This window comes from Thamnophis elegans, chromosome 1 (genome assembly GCF_009769535.1).
Source record: "Thamnophis elegans isolate rThaEle1 chromosome 1, rThaEle1.pri, whole genome shotgun sequence".
Lineage (NCBI taxonomy): Eukaryota > Metazoa > Chordata > Lepidosauria > Squamata > Colubridae > Thamnophis > Thamnophis elegans.
Genome location: NC_045541.1, coordinates 100,529,643 through 100,550,400, shown reverse-complemented (window position 1 = coordinate 100,550,400; position 20,758 = coordinate 100,529,643). Strand labels below are relative to the sequence as shown.

Here is a 20,758-nt window from a genome sequence, read left to right as displayed (position 1 = left end):
GGGACTAAGATTTATTTGAAATGCGGTTTGGGATGAATGGAGTCGGGAGGAGTGGGGCAGAAGGGAAGGTGGAGCGGGATATCGATGAAGGGATCTTGGGATTGAATGAAGTGGTATGGATTTTGGGCACATATTTTACGGATTTACATGCTTGAAGTATAACATAAAAAGCTCAGGATTTTAAAGTGAAGAGCGAGATCCTAATCTTATGGAATTTGGGCTTGGGAGGAATGGAGATGAGAAACGAAGGGTAGGAAGAGGAGTAGCGAAAGTATGATTAGACTGCTCTGTATTTGAAGATAAATCGATTTTTGTATAAACTAATATTTGAATATAAGGTTAAGAAAGGCTATCTGGAGAGTCTACAGGAAGAAGGGGTAAATATCAAAGAAGTAAGGGACGAGGACAAAATATAAATGGAATGATTTACACTGTTTAAATTTTAAGAATGATGGGAGGCTGAGCATAATGCAAAAGATTTTTAATTTTTTTTATTTTTTTTTTATTTTTTCGTTTTTTTCTTTTTCTTTTTCGGAGTGTTCTTTTTATTTTATTTTCATTATTATTGTTAATAAGATATTTTAGAAGGTGAATGGTACTGAACTATGCCGGGTGTGGGACCTGGGAAGTCGGAGGGGATTAGGGAGGGGGGGTTCATTGGGGGTGGGTGGGTGGGTGGAGATATAGTTTCAATATATAGAATAAGAAGAATACACTTGTATACTGTTGATCCTTATCTTTTCTTTTTATTTTTCTCTCTTTTTTTTCTTTTTATTTTTTTTTTAGGAATAGAGAAATGCACCAAAGTGAGAAGTAGAGGAAAGGAAGAGGGAGAAGTAAGGAGGGAGGAAGAGGGGAATGTAAGGAGGATGAGAGGGGAAGGAGGGTGAGGAAGGTGAGAAAGGAAGATAGGAGGGGAAAGGGAAGTAAGAGGGGTGATCGTTGGAGGGAGAAAGGAAAGTTGGAGGGGGAGAAGAAGGGGTGTATGAAAGTGATAGGTTATGAGTTGTGTTTAGGTTGGGGTTTTTCTTTTTTTATTATTATATTATTATTATTGCAAATATTCAGTATATAAGTGAATGTACAAAATTGAAAATGAAAATGAATAAAACATTTAAACATAAAAAGTGTTTTCTCCCTTTAAGATTTAAAAAATGATATATTATTCCCAGCAAAGAGAAGCAGAGAGTGTTAAACTGATTTTTTTTATCCAAAAGAAGAGAATATATTTAACTCTGTTTCTATTCTGCATTTTGTGCTTGCAATGAAAAAATAATGAAACTTTGATTTTTTTTGTTAACTAGATAGGTTTGCTGTTATAGAAATGGCTTGTACATCCCGTTGTGTAAAAGCAAAAAGTTGTGCTTGTAATGTTATCTTCTATTATGCTAAAGAGAGTCGGAAGTTGGTGCCCTTTTCTTTCCTTTTCTCCCTTTACACTATATCTTTTTTCTCTTCCTTCCCTCTTTTCTTAGTTTTTCACATTTTTTCTTTGTATTTTATACTTGATGAACTAATAAAATTTAATAATAATTTTTTTAAAAATCTACTTCTTGAACATATTCAATCATGCAGTTTCCTTGCCTTAATTTGCAACATTTTTTGCCTTTCAAATAGCAAAAGCACTTAGACTATATACCACTTCACTGTGCTTTATAGCCCTCTCTAAGTGGTTTAGAGTTAGCATATTGCCTCCAACAATCTGAGTCCTCATTTTACCGACCACAGAAGGATGGAAGGCTGAGTCAACCTTGAGCTGGTAGACTCAAACTGCTAAACTGTAGGCAGCTAGCAGTCAGCAGAAGTAGTCTGCAGTACTGCATTCTAACCATTGCGCCACCACGTCTCAAATAACAGGAAAAGCATGTATATGATGCTGTACATAATGAAAAAACACAATTGTAATGGCCAATTCACCACACTGCAGCAGCTACAATAAAATGAGAGAATATGGTCTAAAGTTTTAAAAATCTTTACAAAACTACAGGAAATTATCAATAAAATACTTACCAGCTGATCTTGGTTAAGGCGTTCTCCTCTGTTCATTCGATCTTGATAATCATCAAGTTTGCCCTGTAAACACAATAAAAATTTACAATTAAAAAATGTAAGCAAGTTTAATAGAATTAGATGAAAATGTCTTCCATCAGAAAATAAAAATCATTTTCTCTATCTTTCTATTTAGAAGGAGAAAGCACAAGAAATTATATAAAAACGTAGGAGAAAGGCAAAATTAGTTACCATATTTTTCGGAGTATAAGAACCTCCCCCCCAAAAAAGTGGGTGAAAATGTCTGTGCATCTTATACTCCGAATATTGCGGCAGGGGCAGGGGGCGAGGGTGGATCACCTGTTCTATAACAGGCAGCAATGGCGAATGGACCGCACCGAACCGGGGAGTGGGTGGGTGGGCAGCGATGAACGGGCAGCAGCAAACAGACCAGATGAATACCAGATGGGTGATGGGAGGCAGAGGCAGATTTTTTTTCCTCCTTGTTTTCCTCCCCAAAAATAGGTGTGTCTTATAGTCTGGAGTATTTTATAGTCCGGAGTGTTTTATAGTCCAAAAAATACAGTAAGTATTACCCTACCTTTCTTAATTGAATATTGCTATGCATTTACATTATTTCCCTTATATACGGACTATTTAATCTCTTTTAAAAAACCAAGAAAAATAGCAAAAATGAATCATGCATATTTAGATGGGCATTTGCAATGGACTCTGTGTCCACCTCTGTGGCCCTATGAAATAGAGCCTCAATTGACATTTGAAGGACCCCTACCCTTTAACCCTTCACATTAGCTCCTCTCACCCAGTTAGGTAGGGAAGGTATGTTGTGGACCCCATCAGTTAAAGAATTCCATCTGGCAGTGTCCAGGAAGAGAGCCATCTCTGCTGTTGCCCCCACCGTTTGGAACATTTTCTCCCAGAGATGAGGCAGGCCCTCACTCTCTTTTCCTTTTGAAACTATTTAAATACTTGACTCTGCCACCCCACTTGGTACTTACAAATAAGCACAATAGCCCTGCTCTTGCATTTTAATTAATTTTTAGTATCAGCTTTAACTATCCTTGCCTTGACTATATTTTAAATTTTATATTTTTATGTTTTTAACATTTTACTTTACAATACTCAAAATCCCTCTGTGAGGGAGATGGGCGGTTCCTAAATGTGATAAATAAATAATAGGTTAGTAAGTCTGGAAGATTGCAAGGACACTCAAACACTGCACTAAGTTCAGAGTAAATGAAAGAAGGAATAACTTTGAAGAATAGAAGCAAGAGCCATAATTAAGATAATAGAGCAGTAATTTGCAAAAGTGTATCAGACATGACCGTTTGATGTTCTATGAAAATAAGGAAGGGAAGAAATGCATTTAAATTTGCAGCATTCTGTCACCATAACTTTGTAATAAAAGTAGTAGTAATTTGTATATATTTTGTTTCCAATTTTGGTCTGTCTTGGAGGGCTGACAATGGGGGATGAGCCAGGAGGTTGACAGCAGGCTGGTCTGGCATCTTGTAATTGTTCTGCTTTTATTATGATTTGGCGGGAAGAGGGGTTAATATGAGCCATGTGGGATATAAGATGAATAAATAGATGTGGGCTGCTGTCTCATTCATATTTGCTGAAAGGTTTTTCTGCCTAATTTTCAGATTCATCTTCCTCAATCTTTTCAACTAAAGCCAAATTCCAAGAAATAAGTATTTTAGTAGAATTTTCCACGTTACAGCAATAACAGCTAATCTGATTCTATTGGATCCTTATTATATGGACATTAGCTAGATTTCAGATATACTGGCATCTTACAGAATGGTTTTTCAGGTTGTAATACATTACAATATTAACATGTTTTTGACCTGCATGTAAAATATGATGCAGATGCTATGTAAGTTCAATTGCTTTTTGTAAGAGGTTTCAAACACTATAGATGTCATAGGAATTTGTTCTGACCCCCACCTTGTCCATTCAGAAACGAAAGCCAAACAGAACGTCCAAAGGAATGTTTTTTTATCAGTCCCGGCTCTTGCTGGCTGCGAGCCCAAAATAAACACAGATAATACACGCTGGCAGTAGGTCTCACAAACCTAGACAATGCAAACAGGCTCCCCACTTCTCCAAGTTGGTTTAAGTCGATGTTTGCACGCGAATGGGAACCGTTGACTTCTGCAACCAGGGCATGGCACCATCAGTCTCTTTTATCAGCAGGAGGAGATCCTAACGAGCAACAGTTGCTCGTTATCATCTCCTGTAAGTCCTCAATTGTTCCTTACATCGGTCAGCCCTTCTCCTGCGTGCATCCCGAAACAACTCACAGGAGGTTTCTGTGTCAGCCTCTCTTGTCTCCTCCCCACTGATCCAAGGCTCAGTCGTTACCTGGGGACCAACTAGTCTCTCTGTGCCCTGCTCGGAGTCAGAACCCTGTCCAAGGTCCTCCGCCTCCTCCAGGGCTGACTCATATGACCCCTCGCTGTCAGAGTCTGATAGCAGCTCCAAAGGCTCCTGCCGAGCCACAACAGGAATTCTACACAATCTTGATTGGCCTATGCTGACTTTTTTCAAAGGAGAACCTAAATTAAAAACAAGAGAATTGGAAACTGAAGGCCACATTTGCCAACTGTTTACTTATGTTCAGGTGACAGAACGATTTAAACTGGATGAAAGTTTGATTTTACAAATGAGTCAACTGACTTTGAATTTGTGTAATAATGATGAACATATAATTTGCTAAGATTTGTAAGATTTTACTAAAAATGAATACGGAAGACTGAGCAAATGAGCAAAAATATGTATATAATCTTGATCAATGGAAGAATATGTAAAGGACTGAAATTTACTTTGAATAATAATAATTTGAATTACACTGAATTATAATTTGGAACAATGTTTATAAAATGATGTACCCTTAGTGTAACACCTGATAACTGAAACTAAAGCTTTTCCTTTTAGGTTTGATAGATAAACACACTGGAAAAAAACAGAACTTTATGGACAACAGCAGCAAGACTTCTACATGCCAGGGAATTTCTAGAAGCCTGGCACTTTGACAAATCAGCCATCAATAGACACATAGACATTAACATCTATAGACTATGCAAGAGACAATCAACCAGTCCAAAAGAGAAAAATACTCCAACACCACAAGTATTCAGCACTCAGATAAGCATAGATTAACTCCAGGTCAACTTCAGACCAATGATCAAATAAGCAATACCCATAAACAAGAAACCATTAGTTTCCATTAGTAAACAACCTAACCAAAGAATCCCTAAGACCGTACCCCCCCACACAGACAGGTAAGACACCAGAATATAAACTGACAGCAAAGCACTCCTTACTGGCACTGATGACACTAGTTAGGGTAGTGTTGGTGAACCTTTTTGTCACCAAATGCCGAAACGGGAGTGCACATCCGCGCACGTACGTGTGCCATAAACCGGAAGATCAGCTGCCCGGAGCACATATGCGCATCGGGCAGCTGCTCTTCCAGTTTATGGCGCATGTATGCACACCGGCCACCTGGTCTTCTTGTTTCTGGCACACGTGTGTGCAAACACCATGTGCATCGGAAACCACCCGCTGCTCATGCGCTTGCTGGAAAGATCTTCTGGTTTCAGGCCCGTGCATACACACTGGCCAGCTGGTCTTCACGCATGCATGCGCGGCAGAAATCAGAAGACCAGGTGGCCAGTGCACATACACATGTTGGAAACTGGAAGAGCAGCCATCCGGTGCGCATGCACACACTGGGAAGATAGTTTTCTGGTTTCTGACACATGCATGCACGCCAGAAACTGGCATGCACACTGGCCACTTGGTCTTCCAGTTCCTAGCACTCCTGCGCATGTGAAGACCAGCTGGCCGGTGAGCTGAAATCCAGAAGAGCAACGGGCAACGACTCACATACCCACAGAGATGGTTCTGCATGCCAGTTCCAGCAAGCATGCCATAGGTTCACCATCACGGAGTTAGGGTAATGAAACATCTGCAAGAAAACAAGCAAGCTCAGAGAGCACCAAGGGCCCCTCATTTCAACTCTGAGTTACAAATATTCTACTTCACTGAGACTTCTGTATGGACAGTGAGGGAAGAATTTACAAATGTCTACAATGGAAAAATGGATTGTTAAGCTAATTAATTAGCAAAGAAAAACTGACTACAGTTAGTCCTTGACTTACAATCACAATTGAGCTCTAAATTTCAATTGCTAAGCAAGGCAGTTAAATGAGTTTTGCCCATTTTATGGTTTTTCTTGCCACAGCTGTTAAGTGAATCATTGCAGCTGTTAAAGTCAGTAACACGGCTGCTAAGTGAATCTGGCTTCCCCATTGACTTTGCTTGTTAGAGGATCACAAAAGTTGATCCCATGACCCTGGGACACTGCAATCATCATAAATACATGCCAGTTGTGAAGCATCCAAATTTTGATCACATAAACACTGGCATGCTCCAATGGTTATAAGTGTGATATAAGTCATAAGCCACTTTTTTTAGTGCTACTGTAACTTCGAACAGTCACTAAATGAATGCTTGTTTATACTGTGATTAAATAATAGGCCTTGTCCAACTTTGAAAATACTGTTGGACTTCTTGCTAGAACCTGAAAGCAATGAATTTTTAATTTTGGGACTTGATAATTAAATCAGTTTACTGTGCATTATTGTTGAATTTAGAGTAAGAGGTTATTAATCTATTTCATATCTGTATCTGTACTGAAGAAAGTTGAAAGTTACTTTTTCTCCTTTTCACTTTTTCTTTCTTTTTGTAGTCCTGATTTGTTTTTTAACCTTTTTTCCCTAACCCCTTTTTTGTATTGTATCCTTTGATAAATTTAATAAAAAAGAAAAAAAGAAAAGAAATTTTTGCAAAACTTCAACCTTAGAGAAATTTCACTCTTTCTGCACAAGTGTATTCACAAGAATTTTTCACAGGCAAATTAGAATGGGGCGTTGGCTCTTACCTTATACGCCCCTTCTCTAGGCAGGTGGAGACAGCGGTCATGCATGGGTTAACTCAGTCAGTAACCAATAGAACTGAGTCTACCAATGTGATGTCATCGCCTTGGGGGAGTGTCCTCCCGCTTTTGTGACGAAGGAGGTAGACTGCTGTGGGTTAGTTGACTGCTTTCAATCCTCCGAGAAAAAAAAATTCCCCCCATAATGCCCACTGTCAATAGGCCAGGAACCAAGGGTGGCGATGACCGCTGTCTCCACCTGCCTAGAGAAGGGGCATATCAGGTAAAAACCAACACCCCATTCTCCAACATTGGTGGAGACAGCGGTCATGCATGGGACGTACCAGAGCTGGGCTTGTGCCTGGGTGGGAATGAGACTGGGCTAGGAGCTTGAAGAAGGGAGAACTTGCTGGAGGACTCGCCGTCCGAATGCCGCATCTGCCGATGCGTATCTGTCCATCTTATAAAGGCAGATAAAAGAATTAGGAGTCGCCCAGGTGGCCGCCTTGCAGATCTCTTCCACCGAGACCTGCCTTGTCCACGCTGCAGATGTAGTCATGCTTCGTGTGGAATGCGCCGTGATGTTAAATGGAGGGGAGAGGTGGTTTGCCACGTAAGCCCTGGTTATAGCCGATCGGATCCAGTGCCCCACCATAGATGGCGAAGCCTTTAGCCCCTTATTTGTGGGACGGAAAGAGACAAAGAGTGCCTCAATGCATCTGAAGATAGCCGTCTTGGCAATATAGATCTTAAGAGCCCTTCTACATCTAACTTATTTCATTTGCGCTCTATGAAAGAGATTAGGGCAAAAGTTCAGTAGGGTGAGGTCCAGGGACTGATGAAAGGCCAAATTGACCTTTGGGACAAAGGTGGGATCAATCCAAAGGACCACACAGTCTGGATGAAAGGTACACAGGTCGGAAAGGATGGAAAGAGCTGCCAATTCTAAGATGCGTCGTGCCGACGTGATATCCACCAGGAAGGTTATCTTCAATGTGAGGTGATGCAGGGAGGCTGACCTGAGAGGCTCAAAGGATGGTCCAGTGAGGGAGTCAAGGACCCTGGTGAGATCCCACGAGGGGAAGCAGTGGATGACAGGAGGACAGAGGTTAGACGCACCCTTAATGAAGCATCATACATGAGGGTGCAAGGAGAGAGGCTCATTTCGGTGAAGAGAGTGCACCGAGGACAGAGCCGAAACCTGCCTCCACAAGGTGTTAGATGTAAGTCCTTTGTTTAATCCCTGTTGCAAGAACTCCAAAACCTGGGAAACCAAAGCCTCCAGGGGAGAGAGAACTTTAGAGATGCACCACGTGCTGAAAGTCTGCCACGTTGATTCGTAGATTCTATTAGTGGTTGGGCGTCGGGAAGCCTGAATGGTTTGGATTACAGTCTCAGAAAGGTTAGCCGCCCTCAGGACCTCCCATTCAGCCTCCATGCGGTTAGGGAGAGCCAAGACAGGTCGGGGTGTTGGATGGAACCCTGATGAAGAAGGGACGGTATCAGGGGAAGACACCACTCTGGCCCCACTGAGAGGTTGATGAGGTCTGCGAACCACAGCCGGCACGGCCAATAGAGGGCGAGCAGAATGAGCTCAGCCTCCTCCTCTATTGTTTTCCGAATGACCCTCTGTATGAGGGGAAAGGGAGGGAAGGCATACAGGAGACTGCGGGGCCACCTCCACCTCAAGGCGTCCATCCCTTCCCCACCTGGTGTCGTGTAGCGAGACAGATGCCTGGGCAGCTGTTTGTTGGATGCTGTTGTGAAGAGATCTAGGATCGGGTCCCCGTACCCGGTCGACAGCTGTTTGAAGATGCAATGGTTGAGGGTCCATTCCGCAGGGTCGGTTGTTGTGCGGCTCAACCAGTCCGCCCTGGAGTTGTTGGAGCCCGAGATGTGTTTGGCGTGGAGAAAGAGAAGGTTGGCTTCTGCCCAGATCCCTAAGTGTAAACTGGACTCCATGAGAGAAACAGCTCTTGTCCCCCCACTGGCGGTTGACAAGTGCCTTGGCTGTCGTGTTGTATGTCCAAATGAGCACATGTGTGTTGCGAACTGAAGATTGGAACTGAAGGAAAGCTAGACGGATGGCCCTCAATTCTAGCCAATTCATACTGTGGGAGAGGTTGGAGTCGGACCAGAGACCCTGAAGTATCTGATCTTCCAGATGAGCGCCCCAACCTGTCAGGCTCGCATCCGTCGTGACTACAAGGCAAGGAGGTTCCCTGAAAAGGGACTCCTGAGAGATGGCTGGGGAGATCCACCAATCCAGAGAGAGAAGGACCTCTAGAGTCAAGCTGACTGTTGCTGGGGAACAGTTACTCTTGATCTTTTGGAATGGCAGAAGAAACCGTTGGCGGCAACGGCTGTGAAGCCACGCCCAAGGAACGATGGAAAAACAAGAGACCATCTTCCCCAGCAATTGTGACAGCTGGAGAAAGGGGGCCTGCGGCTTCTTTCATACCTCTAAGGCTAATTCCCTGAGGTTGAGCTGTCTGTCCTGAGACAGGAAGACTTTCCCCTGGGTGGAGTCGATGAGAGCCCCCAAGTGGACTAGACGAGAGGTAGAGGTCAGGTGGCTTTTCTCCTGATTGATGGAGAACCCCACCTCTTGAAGTACCTGCAAGGTGTCTTGTAGATCCCGCAGGGCCTGGGTGCGTGACCTGGACAACAGAAGGATGTCGTCCAGGTAACAAAAGATCCGAATGGGTCTGGCACGGAGGTGAGCTGCTACGACTGACAGGATTTTGGTGAAGACCCTTGAGGCTGATGAAGGGCACGATACTGAAAGTGATGGCGCACATAGATGAATCGGAGAAATCATCTGTGTTGCTTGTGAATGGGTACATGGAGGTAAGCCTCCGTGAGGTCCACTGAGGTTAGGAGATCATGTCTGTGCACAGTCTCTAGAATTGACAAGAGACAGTGCATTTTGAACTTCCTGTACCTGATGAACCGATTCAAGAATTTGAAATCGAGGGATCGCTTTCCAGTCCCCCGAAGACTTTGGCACGATAAAGAGACGAGAGTAGAACCCTTGACCCACCTGGCCTGGAGGCACAGGTTGAATGGCCCGTATGAGGAGCAGGTGATGGATGGCCTGCTCCACTAGGAGCCTCTTTTGAGGATCCCTGGAAATGGGGCAAGGGACAAAGTGCTGGAGCACAAATCCAAGAGAAGGCCGAATCTGATTGTGGCCCTGACCCATGTGTCGTTGGTGATGTCGTCCCAATGATCTGCAAAGGTCAACAGCCGACCCCCTATGGGAGATCTTTCAGGCAATCACTTCTGCCTCTTGAAGGATCGGTTGGTATTGTCCCTGAATAACTTTCTGGGCTGGAATTTCTGGCTGTTTCTGCCTGGCCTGTTATTAAAGGAGGGGCCCTGTCTGGGAGGAACCTGACGCTGTGGATGGGAGTTGGAGGAACCCCCGTCCTGACCTCGAAAGGGCTGTCTACGATAAAAGGATTGGCTTCGGCCCTCCTGCTTCTTAGTAGCCGGCTGCAAGACCTTCTGCTTATATTTGGACTCCACCAAAAGGGGGTCCAATGGGGCTCGTAAGAGAAGGGATGAAGAATAGGGAGAGGAGGCAAGCCTCCACTTGGCCCGGGCTTCTGCCTGCCACTGTTTTAGCCAAAGCAGACGATGGGGTGGAAATGGAGGATGCTATGGCCTTGGACGCAACATAGCCGTGTCCAAGGAAGCATCTGCTGTGTATTCTAGGGCCGCTTTTATTTTGTTAATGTCCCTGCGAGCCCTGGAATCTCTGGCTAGGAGCCTAGCCTGGAGTTGCCTCAGCCATAAGAGGGCAGAGCGACTAAAGAAGGAGGCAGAGGTACCTGTCCTAACGGCCCAAACCGAGGCCTGGTGACTCTTGACTAGCTTTTGCTCTATTCTCTTGTCCTCAGTGCGAAGAGCCTCCTCAGGAGCTGCTGAGGCAACGTTGGCAGAAGAAAGGCCAATTATAGGTAAGTCGACAGAAGGTACCTCCAAGGCTTGGTGAGTTCTGGTCCCACATTATACAGGCGCTTATCCAAGGTATTGGGGAGGGGACCAGTACCTGGTGATGCCCACTGGTTCTGGACCAGGAGAAGAGGCCATAGCCTGTACTCACGACTTGTTGAACTTCCAATTGGCCACCGGAGATTTTTGCGCCAAAACAAAATGGCCACTGAGGCTACAGAGCCTATGGGCCAGGCGCCACGAGTTAGCCGAGACTGCAAGGCAAGTAAGGATGACGAACGCCCTGCGGGGGTGCTGTAGAGCCCGAGAGGAGCAGCAGCGGCGGCATTTCGATGGGGTGAGAGCACTGAGGAATGGCGGCGGCCCTTCTGATGTCTGCTCCGGGCTGCTGGCGGTTCTTGGTGGCTTTTGGAGGCGACTGGAAGGGCTGTGGCACGAGGGTGGCACATAGCCTAGCAGAGGTAGCAGCGCAGAGCGGGGGCCTCCAATGGCCATTGCCATGAGGCGCTGTTTGCCAGAGAGCTCTCTGCCAGCAATCTCCAGAGACAAAAGCCTCAAAAATCTCTTCCCATAGCCCCAGGCTAGTTGAGAGACTTAGCTTTAAAGAGCTATCCTGATTGCTTCACCAACATTGGAGAATCAGCAGACTGCATATTACTTTTTCTTATTTGTTGATCTATGCAATACTGTACTATAATCAGATACATTATAGCATTAGATGTTTCACTGTACAACACCAATATATTTTCTCCTTCTGATTCTTTAACTCAAACTGTTGCCCTCTCAGCATAAAACTGAAGTAACAGATAGCAACACATTTGCTTAACTAGCCAACATGCATTCCAGGATTCAACACAATTCCCAGTTAGTTCTAGACTTACAGATTACAGCTTAGTGACTATTAAAATTTACAAGAGAACTATGTGGGAGCTATTTATGAAGTTTTGACAGTTGACCCCCCCCCCCATAGTCACACAATCAAATTTCATGAGCTAGGCAATTGGGCAATTTACTACCACTTGTAATGTCCTATATTCACCTGATCATGTTTTATGACAGTGATAAAAACCATCAATTACTTCCGATTTACAGCAAAATGCACACTCATAGCAAACCACTGGTCTGCTAAGTGAGGAGTTATTTGCTTAACAACTATTGCAAAGAATATCATAAAATTGGGTCAGTACATAAACAGTCTGTTTTATGACCATCAAGTATTATGTCAATCATGGGTAGGCTCCATTATGGTTGTAAGTCAAGGACTATCAGACTATTAAGTCTGTATTTTATTCTTAATTACTATTTAAATAATTTTATAATCGTAGACTATTTTAAAGCTACAACAAACCTTTTAGTTATTACTTTTTCCACTGCCTTTATTATTTATACAAATAACTGAAACATATCGGCAAAACATATCCAACACACGTTCCTTCTCCTATTTTCCCCACAAGAACCCTGTAAGGTGAATTGGATTGAGGAAGATTGACTGGCCCAAGGTGCTGAATAAAATATATGAATATTCTGTCATCAGTAATTATTTCAAAAATTATTTTCTATCATTTCTATGCTTTTTAGTTTCTATAATTGTATGCATTTAGATGAACATAACAATTAATTTTTCATAAAAAATAATTTCAGAAAGTTAAAAGCCTTCAAAATATGTACCACCCCAACCACCTCCAAAACATAGGAATTCCCCAATAAAAATTATCAAATACTAACATCTAGATGAAAAATTCTAAGTGGCTTGGAATTTTGTATTCATATATATTCAAACTATTACTAGAAGTATGTGAAACAATCTAAACTGACAATATTCTCATATTGTTTTGTAGCATTAAAAATCAGAGTACCAGTAAACTTGGAATACCATTAATAACAAGTTATTAGGGGCCCATAAGAGAGTATTTTGAGTACTCAAACATTTCAAATTTTGAAAATTTTGTATACCTCTTGAAATAATTGTTCCTTAAGACTTATTAGAATAAATATATTTCCCAACCCTTGTTTAATATATTGCAATGGATGACTGCAACTGAAAAGAATGTTTTATTAATTTATTCCACTTTATACTTTCACGCCATAAGAACCCATGATGGTATATAATTAAAATCAGGAAACAAAACACAAATTCATAAAACACAATATAAAAAAGACAGAAAATTTTTAATTACAAAGCTAAGATTGTTATTAATAGTTACTAATAGTTTTAAGAACCCAAAGACTAGGTCTCACTCTCCAAATATCCTTCTCAACTCGATTTTGATAGTTTTCCTGAAGTTTATGAGTGAGAATACCATCTAGATGTTTAGTTAGCACTGTTATTGAGAAACAAACATTTATTAGTCTTCTCCTTACTCTATAATATTGCAGAACTATAGCATATAGTGTGAACTGAATTTCATCCAAGTTCTATAAAAAAAAAACAGATTAGGGTTGAACAAACACCATGCAAGCAATGCACTGTGACCGGTCTTCACTAAACCTAACTGGATGTTAAGTACAGTATTTGAAACTTTAGGTTCAATAACTGAGGACCCCCCTTTAGAAGTAATCACTTCACATGTTCCCTGTAGGTATTTTGGCCCATGTCCCCTTTACAAAATGGTTTCAATCTCTTGCTATGTTAGGACTGTTTTTCATATAAGCTGCTCACTTCAGATCATGGCATATTTCATCTGGGTCATGGCTTTGACTTAAGCATTCCAAAATACTTGTTTTACTTCAGCAATTATGTTGTAGATTTACTTGGGTGCTTAGGGCTGTTTTCATGTTGCATTATGCATGTTGTGTAAGCTTTAGCTCATAGACAGAGACTAAGACCTTTTTCTGTAGAATTTTGTATAATCCAGAATCCATTATAGCTTTAATGACTGAAAGCTGTCCAGTCATGATATTCCATGCTGCCATATTTCATAATGGAACTAGTTTCTTTCTTTCAATGGTATAAATTGTTTCCTTTTAACTCCAGAAAGATCAACTTTTGTGCAGTAGTCTACTGAATCATCCAGGCGCTCCTTGGTGAATCTGAATTGGGCAGCAAATAACTTTCCTGAGCACAAAGATTTTATTTTTGATATCTTTCCATGCATGCTATGCTGACATGACAAGAGTGACCTGCAGAATGTTTATGGTCTCCTTGTATTCTCTTTTGGAGAACCATATGCCTTATTATTTGAAAAAATTGGACATTCCTGGGAAGAATGTTTGTATATTGTTGGACAATCCCGCCCAACCTCACATGCATCAACAATTCTTTATAAGGTCTGCACAAATGTCTTTTGATTGAGACATGATTTACTTCTACAAAATTATGCTATGGAGCACAGTATTTTTAGTAGAGAAAGACCTACAAATACATGCCAGAGAGATAATATCCCAGGGCTTTCCATATTATATCATACCATACTGTATGGTACTATACTACACCACACCACACCACAGACACTGAACATTGATTTAGCATGTTCAAAAAAAAACATTGCAGATTTTACTGTTTGTTTAACCAGAATTTCTCTTTAATAGAACTTAAATGAAGCTGTGATCTTACACTGCAAGTCACAGCACTGCAGCATTGCAAGTAGTTACAGAAGATTCATAATTTCACCACTGTAGGTGTTCCAAGCTTTATAACTCTTTAGAACAAGGATTCTTAAAGTGTGGACCACAATACCACAGTGGATGGTGAGAAATTTAGAGTCACCAGGGCTAAGCCTATGGACTGAGTTATCTGTCAAAATCACCCCCAAATCAGAAACATTAATCTAAATATAATATTTCATTTTATTGGGGCATTGGGTACATAAATTTATTATTTTAGAGAATTGCAGTATTATAAAGTGTAAAATTATTCCTTCAGGAAAAAGCTATATTTCTTGGCTAGTTTGTGGGCATAATTTAAAGTTTGTAATATGACCTTTAAAACTCTAAATTGCTAAATATCAGGAAGTGCAATGACTAGTTGTTTCCAGTGAGTTTGTCTGATTTTAAAGAGTTTTCTTGTATATCTTGCCAATTGTTGAGTTGCAAGAAGGGGCGGGTGCTATTCCAAATCACAAAAATTTGCTTAAGAAGTTCAACACTTTACTATACATTCAAAGTATTTAGAAATGCCTTTAGTTTGTATCAGTATGCATCATTTGCTTCCTGTAATATTTCTATTGTCAATTTTATACTAAGGTACAATGTTTTCATAGTTCTAGGAAACTATTAGGCAAAGTGTAATTCAGGCATGCCTACAAAATTGTCAATTTCCATCTGCCCAAAAATCCCTTTGCAAAATAAATTAAATTATTTCTCTATATTGTTTTAATGTAGAATGAATGCCATATTTTTCAGGAAATGTGGAAATAAAGATGTAACTCCATGGAAATGTTAAAATTATATTACTTTATAATATCTGTTTTGTGCATGTCATCTTATGTTCACAAAATAGAAAGACAAACAACAGCTATCTGTAGTATTATCACTAATATATTTTGGTTCACTGCAACTCAATTCCAAATCAATCAGACATCAACTCTCAAATAGACTAATGTGCAGAAATGAACTTTTAAAGATACAAACCACTTATAAAGAATTTAACTAATTTCTGCATGACAACTTGCATCTACCTAGCAAAACCCTAGGAATACTGAAGTTATCAGAGTAAACCCGGCTACAATGCATATACTCACATAACAATATCCAATAAAAAGTTAATTTTAGCTTTAAGACAAGTATAACTATATGATGCTATTTTAATATGTTAAACATATTAATTTGATTACATAAGAAAATTATGTGCAGAATTATTTTATCCAGGATTTGCATTTATCTTCTCATTTTCAAAATACTGACGATTATAATTTTATTATTTTCTGTTTTTTTAAAGTACTTCTCAACCAATGGGAGGAAGGCTTACATATACCAAATCTCAACCAGGGATATGAGTTCATTACTGCACATGTTAATACAATGTTTCATAAGCATAATGCTACCCAGACAGGGGGACTCTGTGGATCAGTGGTTTAGTAAATGTAAGCCTTTCTTCCACTGGGTCAGACATACTATTCTGCTTTTTAAAAACTAGAAGCTCAGAAGTAAAATCTCAACTAGCTTCCACTTTACTATTCAAAATATTCTGGATTACTAACATTAGACCCACTATTATGTTCAAAGATATAATATGAATAACACCAGATAGCCTACACAATTTTACCTTAGCAACAAACTTTGTATATAATTTGGTTGCCATGCTCTTGGTAGACTTCCTTTTTCAAACAAAATCATCTGCAGAAGGCAAATTCCTACTTTGCTGTTATTGTTATGAGAATCTACATGAATCATAAAATACCGTATATACTCGAGTATAGGCCGACCCGAATATAAGCCGAGGCACCTAATTTTACCACAAAAAACTGGAAAAGTTATTGACTCGAGTATAAGCCTAGGGTGGGAAATGCAGCAGCTACCGGTAATGATGTCCCGTGCAGCCGCGGGAGCGATGTCCCGCCTCCTATGACACACGGCACAGTGATTCCTATCATTGGTTCACTGTACCAGAGGAGGTGGGACATCGCTATGTGGCTGCTTGCCATAACAAGGAGGAGGTGGGACATCGTTGCAGAGCGGCAGGAGGGGGAGGAAGAGGAATCGTAAGACAGCCCTGCATTACATTAGAACGTGAGGAGGGGGGATGGTGCGGTGCGCGCTGCGCGGCAAACTGACACAGAGGGAGGGGAAACTCACAGGGGCGCCGGGCCATTCACGAGTGTCACCCAGCGGCATGGCCCCGCCCCTTTTTCTCCTCCATTTCGGGCAAATTTTTCACTGACTCGAGTATAAGCCGAGGTGGCTTTTTTCAGCCCAAAAAGTGGGCTGAAAAACTAGGCTTATACTCGAGTATATACAGTACAGTTTGAACTTTGCTTATTTTTATTGCCACAATAGTGATTTTGTAATCTGCCTTGGTTTAAATGACCCAGTAAATTGTGATTAATCAAAAATGGAAGCAAAATCTGGATCACCACACAGATTAGATGCCATGCTTTGTCTTAGTATAATTTGACATTATATTCAAACCTGTAGTTTTGTAATGGGATCTTTGCTAGAATGCTTAAAAATTTTCATTCAGTATAAGGCATAAAAAGAGTAGAGATACCTTAATTTCAAAATCAGCAGTATTTTTAGAAACTTCTTAAGTAAATATATCAACCACAATGTTGCAATCCAAAATTTTAATTAGCAATTATCATTGTATAATTATTTTACATATGACAACACAATTTCCTTTACAAATGCTAAATCACAAACTAAATTTCTTAAATCAAGTAGAGACCAACTAGGATTTTATAGTGCTTTGGTCTTGATTCTGAAAAGGACACCTCAACATAAAAGCAACATTAGGTGCAATTAACTAAAGTAGCTGTATGATCCAAAGAAAACCCACCTGCTTCAATGAATCACTAACATAGGCCACATTTCCACTACAAAGCAATTTTATTGAAATGAATCCAAAGCCCTGATAAATTTATTAAGATTAAAATACAGCAGCCTCCATAGTGTACTAAACTCTAATCTTATTGCAAAAGCAGGATTTAAAAAGCCCCAAAGCTATGATGATCTTTTGAAAAAGGCAGAATTGGTGCAAAGATTAGAAAACTGAGTTTTAGAAAACTGAGGACTTGCATAAAGTGAGTCTAAATAACTTTCTAACATATGGATCTTATACACTAATTCAGAAAAGGATATTGCATCAGTGAATTAAACATTTTCACATATTTACTGGACTTACAGGCAAAATATAAAAATCTAATGGTTATTTAATAATGTGTTCCCACGCACATTTAGATGAAAGCAAGTCTTGCTCAAACAAGTATTTAATACATAAACATAGAAAGTGTTTTTTTAATGAGTTGAATGTTTAAAGCCATTCATTACACTCCCCACAATACAGCAATCTACTAAGAAGCATCTTGCTGCTTCTCTTCCATCACAGCTATCTTTTCATATTTCCCATCATTTTAGAAACACCTGGCAAGATATTTAAACTAGTTGTACAGTTCTTTTTATTGTGTTCACCTACTAACAGTTTAATGCATATTTGCACAGGCTGTAATTTTTCTATCTAGTGGTAGGAGCATGTAGTGAACAGAGTTCAACTAGCAGAAACTGAAGGAGGATGAATTTTGTTCCTTCCCTTCCTCTCACAATTGTTAATACCACTTCATTCACTGCTCCGTGGGATCTCTATTCTTTGGAATAAAGACAAAAAGAGACTCAATGGGAGATTTCCTTTTCTTTAGGTATAGTTACCTTACCCCATCCCCTTTAGAGTAATTTCCATATTGATTTGAGGGGGGGTGATCAGTGTTCGTAAATCAGATCAGGACCACAGCAGGTTGGGATATTCAATGAGAGCAGAGCCCCTTTTCACTGATACCGATTCTTGTAAGAGCAGCCAGTGTCAAATTTTAACTAAAGATTCATAAAAGCCAGCGTGAGTTATTATAAAGTTTGTTCCCATAAATACTGACTTGGGAGCAAGTCTCATGGTCAAGCGGTTCGTCCTTAGAACCTAGGGCCTTAATGTTGACAAAAGGACGCAGGGCACGTACCGCTAAATCTAAACGTTTCGAAGGTAACACATAAATAACGCTGCTCTTTTAAGATATCAACTCGGTTCTTTTCTTTTCACGAAGTCTAGAGGCGGAGCAAACTCAACTAAACTTAAAAAAAAAAGCGTGTAATAAAACGAGCCGAAAGTTTCAACACTTCCTTTCACAGGGGCACCTCCCCCCATCTTCCCGGGGCCCGAGAAAGAGACAAGAGAAACAGAGAAAGATCCGTGTTTTCATCCGCTTGTCCACACGGAGAGGAAGGATCAACTAAAATGGGGGAGAAAGGAAGAGGCGCGCGCGTACATCCAACACGGACAGCGAGGGCTGAGCAATTCGGGCGGGCGGGCAAACAAACAGCCGGGCCTTTGTGCAGCAGCCTTTCACACAATAAGACTCCCTCCCCGGGAAGCCTGGCTGCCTCTCGCCGCCGCCATGTTGGGTACGGGCCGGCTCCATGTGCAACGGGGGGGGGAGAGGGGAGGGAAAGAGTACGAAGAAAAAGAAATAAAAGGGGGAGGCGACAGTTCAAGTCTCCGGTTAGCCGGTTTGGAATCGGAGAGGGAGGGTGAAGGGAGGAAAGGCAGGACCAAAAGGAGGCGGAAAGCGCGTTCAGATCTGAAGAAAAAGGCGCCTCTCTCCGCCCCTCCGACTAGAAACAAAAGAGCAGGCGGGGAAGCGCAAGGAAAGCGAAAGTCTTTTCAGAACCACCTCAGTTATCGCCACTCGCTCCAATCAACGTTCATTCCCACCCTCACAACTCCCGGGAAAGGGGGAGGGAGAGAGAGGGAGGGGGAGAGAGAGAGACCCAACCTCCGTACCTTTTTCTTCTCCAAATTGCGCAGTTTCTTATCGATGACACCCAAAATCTGCTTCATGGCCTCCGTCTGCACCGAACTCGTACTGCCACCCGAAACCGCCGCCTGAGAAGAAGCAGCCGCCGCCGCCACCGTTGCCTCGCTGCCCGCTTTACTGCCGTTACTCGCCATCGCGCTGCTGGTGGCCGAGGGCATCGCTTACTGAGGAGGGGAAGAACAACGCGTTACGGGATTCGGAGGGAGGGAGAAAGGAAGCGAGAAAAATGAAGACGGGACGGCAGAGGGGACAGACGACGGGGGAGACGGAAAACGCGTCCCACCGGAACGGCTTTCAGTCTACCAATACCTCCTTTATCTCATGTCCCCTCTCCTCCCCCCGCCATCCTCTCTCCCCGCCCGCGCCCAGTTCCGACCCGGACCGCACCTGTCAGCGCGCGCCCAACGATCCTAAGCAACCTGATTGATCCTTAAAGGTCCGACCGCAACACCACGGGCGCGTGCTCGGCACCCACGTGATTAGCAACGCGCGGACATCCCACGCTTCCAGATTCCCCCTCCTCCTCCCCCTCCCTTACACAGGGCGCCGCCGCCGCGGCGATCAACGGTCTTCCCAGAACCGCTCTTCTTTTACTTCTTGCTCCTCACCGTGACAGATGCGCGCGCCCGCGTGCGTGTGTGAAGAAATGGAAGATGGGGAAGGCACCAGGAAAAGACTCGGTGGGACTCTACGCAGGGGGAACGGCGGCCTCTGCCCGCGCGAGTCCGGCCAGTTACACCAAGCTACCTCTGCACCGAGTTATGGGGGGGAAAGGAAAGAACCAAGAGAAGGCCGCGAGGACGCGCGCGCGCGGGAGGGACCGGCAGGGGGCGAGCGGCGGAGGGGTCCTCATTTCACAGAGGTGGCGGTAGCGAATGCCGGAATCGCTTCCTCAAACTGACCTCGTGCAAGCTTCGAAGCGTGCCTTCGTGAAAGCCTTAGTGTTAGGGCGCGGGTTTTTTTCAGGCGCCGAGGCCGCCTAAACCTTCGGCGCCGTGGTTAAGAGGAGAGACTTGGGGCGGCTTCCAAGATTCCGGGAGGCGGGACTGTACTGGGCCAAGCCGAAAGCTGCTATTTTGGCGGGGGGAGCTCGTGACCCGGTTGTGGTAGGAAGGGTGGTTGGCTGGCTGGTATTATAATAGCATGGGGAGCTCTTTTCCCTGGATTTGGGAATCTTAATATCAAGTCTCTAAAGGTTCGTAGAGCAGAACGACCCTGCTTTCCCGATAAGTTACTTGGTAACTTGGCCTTGGAGGAGCAGGAAAGTTCGAGGTCAGGGCAGTTTTTTTTCCGTCGTAGTAATTCCGAGGCTTTGAAAACCTACAAAACTTTATGTGGTTCTTGCAGAAGGGCGTGAGGCAAAAAAAAAAACCCAAACGATTTAGTC

General features: G+C 42.4%; 1 protein-coding gene across 5 annotated transcripts in view; it reads right to left on the bottom strand.

Moving 5' to 3' along the window:
* Positions 1-20,148, bottom strand: part of CAPRIN1 (cell cycle associated protein 1) — a 48,361-nt gene extending 28,213 nt beyond the window's left edge. For 2 of the 5 annotated variants that reach the window (XM_032225687.1, XM_032225721.1), the window contains exons 1-3: positions 19,980-20,147; positions 19,338-19,535; positions 2,011-2,073 (exon numbers count right to left, since the gene is read on the bottom strand). In XM_032225687.1, coding sequence (XP_032081578.1) covers positions 2,011-2,073; positions 19,338-19,529 — 255 coding nt within the window. In that variant the 5' untranslated portion in view covers positions 19,530-19,535; positions 19,980-20,147. Of the gene's footprint in view, positions 1-2,010; positions 2,074-19,337; positions 19,536-19,758; positions 19,861-19,909 lie in introns of those variants that run through there. The other 3 variants (XM_032225703.1, XM_032225712.1, XM_032225695.1) reach the window with 3 other exon arrangements.
* Positions 20,149-20,758: the final 610 nt, after the last annotated feature.